Source organism: Dipodomys ordii, unplaced genomic scaffold, assembly GCF_000151885.1.
Source record: "Dipodomys ordii isolate 6190 unplaced genomic scaffold, Dord_2.0 Scaffold16, whole genome shotgun sequence".
Lineage (NCBI taxonomy): Eukaryota > Metazoa > Chordata > Mammalia > Rodentia > Heteromyidae > Dipodomys > Dipodomys ordii.
The window spans coordinates 18,752,549-18,757,739 of record NW_012267232.1 but is presented as its reverse complement, the minus strand read 5'-3'; the positions used below and the strand labels follow the sequence as shown (position 1 = coordinate 18,757,739).

The following is a 5,191-nucleotide window of genomic DNA, read 5'->3' as shown; positions in this document are numbered from 1 at the left end:
GGACTGTCCCTGAGACTTTTTGCTCAAAGCCTACCACTTGAGGCACATTTCCACTTCTGGCTTTTTTTGGTTAATTGGAGAAAACAGTTTCAGGAAGTTGAACTGTCATCCCCAGATCTTAGCCTTCTTTGTAGCTAGGATTACAGGCATGAGCCACTGATACAGGGTTATAAATTGTGTGTGTGTTCATATTTGGGCTTGACTCAAGGATATACACTCCATTTTCTTGCTCATGACTGATACTCTCACACTTGAGCCATGCCTTTAGTTCAACTTCTTTACTTGGCCTGGGGGTTATTCCTGAGCTCTTCAGCACTCTGCCACTTGAGCCACAGCACCCTTCCAGTTTTCTGGTGGTTAATTGGAGATAAGAGTGTCAGGGACTTTCCTGCCTGGGCTGGCTTTGAACCGTGATCCTCAGATCTCAGCTTTCTGAGTAGTTAGGTTTATAGGTGTGAGCCACCAGTGCCCATCTCATTAATTTTTTCATTATTAATTTTTTATAGTTTCTCCCTCTTTCCTGAGATCAAGGCTTTCATAGTAACCCATAAAAAACTTTGTCTTGGGGCTGGGGGTTTAGCCCAGCGGAAGGGCGCCTGTCCAGCATGCACAAGGCCCTGGGTTCAGTCCTCAGCCTGGGGGGGAAAATTGTCGTTGTTTTTTATTAGTTACTAGGGTTTCTTTTTTTTTTTGGGGGGGGTCCGGTCATAGGGCCCGAACCCTGGACCTGGGAACTGTCCCTCAGCTCTTCAGCTCAAGGCAAGCACTCTACCACTTGAGCCACAGCGCCATTTCCAGCTTTTTTCTTTTTGCATATGTGGTGCTGAGGAATCGAACCCAGGGCCTCACGCATGCAAGGCAAGCATTCTACCACTGAGCCACCTTCCCAGCCCCAGTTATTAGGGTTTCATTTCAGACCTATGAACTTACTTGACTTGCTTCTTCTGCTGGTAATATGGATTAGCTTTAAATTTTAATTTTTTGGATTTTGGTCTCCTGAGTAGCGAGGATTATAAGCATGAGCCAGTGGCACCTAGAAATTGTGTCTTTCTTGTCTGTGTCTTCAACATTACAAACATTTTTGCATGTAGAATTAATCATCATCATCATATCTCAAGTGTTTACTCTGTGCAAAGCTCTGTTCTGAACACCTTACATATATAAATAGGGCCAGTCCATTATTATCCACCTTTATCAGTTGAGGAAACTGAGGTAAAGGCAAGTTGAGCAAATTTCCTAATATTACTGGTGAATAGAAAGGCTCCTTTAACCCAGGTATTTCCCTTGAGTCTATACTCTGAATCATTGTCTAACTAGGACAGATGGTATCTCTCCAGCATTTGAAAACCCTATTTTTTTATGCCCAACAAGTAGACAAATAGAAATAGAAGTACCAGGGAAACACATTTTAATTTATTATATGAAAAGAGTTGCCGTAATTACACATACAACAAAATGGCATAGACTGCCTTATGTTAGATAGTAGGATCTCTTCTGGAGATACTAAGAAAGAACCATTTGCCTGAGGGTTTTATAGAAACAAAGAGTAGAAATTTTGACCAAGTCCAGCCCATTCTTGAGATCATATGCAACAAAAGCCAGAACTGTACTTCATATACTTAGTGACCAAAATAGCTAGAGAGAATTAACTCATTATTTGCTTCAGAAAGTAGTAAAATAACTAGTTGTAGTAATAACTTGATTATAGGAAATGTTTGTTTTTAGTTATATAGATTGGACCTTCCTCCTTTTCTTTCCTTATATAACCTAAATTTATGAATGAAAGGTTAGTAGTTATTTAGGGTAAAAGTAGGGTGAGTGCTTCTCTTCTTTTTGAAATATGCCATAAACCTGTGATGTGTGGAGGGCATGGGAAGACTTGGCAAATGAGCTATGGAAATGCTGGACATGGAGCTCAGAGGTCCTCAGAATGTTCTGTTTTCCTTAATCTGTAGGTAAAGTACGTGTCTGTTTTTCCTTGTAGTTTATGAATACTATAAATTTTCATTTAATCTGTGTTCCATTTTTAAAGCTGAAGCAAACATGGTAAATGATACCATTTGTTAAATCTGTGATTTAACTATTTATAGTATGTGTTTTCTGTATGTAAGCTATTTCAGAGTGTACAGGGAGAAAAATGAAATCATGATTTGTTTTAACAAAACCTGTGGGGCTGGAAAGGTGGTGTTTGCCTTGCATGCATGAGGTCCTGTGATTCCTCAGCACCATATAAGTAGAAAAGGCTGGAAGTGGCGCTGTGGCTAAAGTGGTAGAGTGCTAGCCTTGAACTGAAGAGCTGAGGGACCAGTGCCCAGGCCCAAAGTTTAGGCCCCACAACCAAAAAAAAAAAAATCTGCATTGCTCTGTGAAGTTATATTCTGCTTATTTTTACTGCTCTGATTATGACTGATAATTATATACATTTGAAAGTGAGTATAATTGTCTGTTGCCTACAGAATTGGACAGTACAGATGGTGCCAAGGTTTTTAGTAAGCAACCAGGAAGAATCCAGAGAGTAGCAAGAGGATCAGGCGTGTCAACAAGAGATGTGCAAGAACTTTTAACACAGTATACTAAGTTTGCACAGATGGTGAAAAAAATGGGAGGCATCAAAGGACTTTTCAAAGGTAAGAAAATAAGCTCACTATTAAATAACAGAATAAAAAGAAAGAAATTGAAAATCTAAGTATTAAAGTCAAGGAGTGTTGCTAGTATTGGAAAAGTCACTGAACAATTTCAAGTTATAGGGACTAAGGATGAGTACAGTGGTAGAGACTAGTATATATGAGGTCCTAGGTTCAATTCTCAGTACTACAAAAGAAAAGGGCACTGAGGGCTCATGCTTGCTGAGATTTGAATATCAATAGTTTAAAGCCAGCCCAGGCAGGAGAGCCATTAAAACTCTTTTCTTTAGTTAACCACCATAAAGTTGTAAGTAGAGCTGTAGCTCAAGTGATAGAGGCTAGCCTTGAGCAAGAAAGCTCAGGAACAGCATCTAGGCTCTTGAGTTCAAGCTCCAGAACTGGCACAAAACAATAGCTGAATTACATGTACTATCACATTTTATAATGTGACCTGTAATTTACCTGTTTGTCCATTCAAGGTAATAGACATTTTGAAAAGAAGATGCTAGGCTGGGAAAGTGGCTCAGTGGTAGAGTGCTTGGCTTGCATATATGAGGCCGTGGGTTCGATTCCTCAGCACCACATACGCAGAAAAAGCCGGAAGTGGCACTGTGGCTCAAATGGTAGAGCCCTAGCCTTAAGCTGAAGAACTGAGGGACAGCGCCCAGGCCCAGAGTTCAGACCCCACAATCAACAACAACAAAAAAAAGGAAAATGCCATGGTTTTATGAACATGCAATATATATTATAAAAAATTTAGAGAGAAAAAGCTAAAAGTGCATATCACATTATAAAATCCCACAGATCCAGTTAGAAATAAGTTGATGTAACTATTGTTTTCTTCTAGTAAATCATTATTATTTTTACATATTACCAAATACACTGTAAAATATGTTTACTAATCACTACTATTGTAGTTATGCACAGATGTTTGTTTAATGCCTTGGTTGGACTCTTAGGATGACTCATCACTTAGGCTGCTTTATCACTGTCAATTTCTGAACAGTTCTGTAAAACCAGAGATTTTTTTTTTCTACTCTGATCAGTAGGTGCTGAATTAGTTTTCTAATTGCACTATATATAATTTATATACAGATATAATATACATATACCTATACATAATTTTATTTCTTTACTGGTCCTGGGGCTTGAACCAGGATCTGAGTGCTGCGCCTAAGCTTTTGTGCTCAAGGCTAGTGCTCAACCACTGGAGCCACAGCTCCTCTTCTGGCTTTTTTTGGTCAGTCTCGGGGCTTGAACTCTGGGCCCTCAGCTTTTCAGCTCAAGGCGAGTGAGTGCTCTACCACTGTGTCACAATGACACTTCCAGTTTTCTTTCTTTTTTTTTGGGGGGGGGTCCGGTAGTGGGGCCTGAACTCTGGGCCTGGGCGCTGTCCTTCAGCTCTTCAGCTAGCACTCTACCACTTGAGCCACAGCGCCACTTCGGCTTTTTTCTTATGTGGTGCTGAGGAATTGAACCCAGGGCCTCAGGCATGCAAGGCAAGCGCTCTACCACTGAGCCACCTTTCCAGCCCCCCAAGATCCATTTTTGTTGTTGTTGTTGTTTTGCCAGTCCTTGGGCTTGAACTCTGGGCATAGACACTGTTCCTGAGCTAACGTTCTACCACTTGAGCCACACTGCCACTTCTGGCTTTTTCTGTGATTAATTTGGAGATAAGAGTCTCACGGACTTTCCTGCACAGGTTGGCTTTGAATCATGATCCTCAGATTTCAGCCTCCTGAGTAGGTAGGATTACAGCCACCAGTGCCCAACTACTTCTGGATTTTTTGAATGATTAGTTGGAAGTAAATTTCTTAAGGACATTCAGGGGCAGCTTTGGTTTTTCATTTTTATTAAATATTTTTGAAAATTACCAAGTCAGTGTTCCTTTTTCTGAATTTGCTAATTTTGCTGAAACAAGGTTATTTACTCATTATTTTTCATTGATGCTATCTTTTGCTTTCTTTCTCAAGAGTACAGATAATCAGCAGGGTATGGTAATGCATAATCCCAGCACTTAAGAGGCTGACTGTCTAGAGTTTGAGGCCAGCCTGGGCTATGATGAGAGACTTTTATCAAAAAAGAATTATATAGTCTAAAGAATGCTTTTACCATTTTGACTTAGACTGTACCTCTCATTAGCTGACCTTTTTAGTGTGTTTTTTAAGTTTATGGTTATTCCTTCACAAATTAAATTGCATTGTCTTTCGAATTTATGAAATTATCATAGGGAAGGTAGATCAGTGATAGAGTGCTTGCCTTGCATGAGGCTCTGGGTTCGATTCCTCGCCATCACATAAACAGAAAAAGCCGTAAGTATTAGAGTGCTAGCCTTGAGGTGAAGAACTGAGGGACAGTGTCCAGGTCCAGAGTTCAAGACCCATGATCAACAAAAAAAAATTTTTTTTTAAATTAGCTGGGCATTGGTGGCTTGTGACTGTAATCCTACCTACTCAGGAGGCTGAGATCTGAGGATCACAGTTCAAAGTTGGTTCAAAGCCAGCCCAAGCAGGAAAGTCCATGAGACTCTTCAATAAACCATTCAGAAAACCGGAAGTGGGGCTGTG

The 5,191-nt window shown here is 40.2% G+C and overlaps 1 protein-coding gene across 1 annotated transcript in view; it reads left to right on the top strand.

Annotated features, from left to right (window-relative positions):
• Nucleotides 1-4,608, top strand: part of Srp54 (signal recognition particle 54kDa) — a 51,225-nt gene extending 46,617 nt beyond the window's left edge. The window contains exons 12-13 of the mRNA XM_013012241.1: nucleotides 2,457-2,627; nucleotides 4,598-4,608. Coding sequence (XP_012867695.1) covers nucleotides 2,457-2,627; nucleotides 4,598-4,608 — 182 coding nt within the window. The remainder of the gene's footprint in view (nucleotides 1-2,456; nucleotides 2,628-4,597) is intronic.
• The last annotated feature ends 583 nt before the right edge of the window (nucleotides 4,609-5,191 follow it).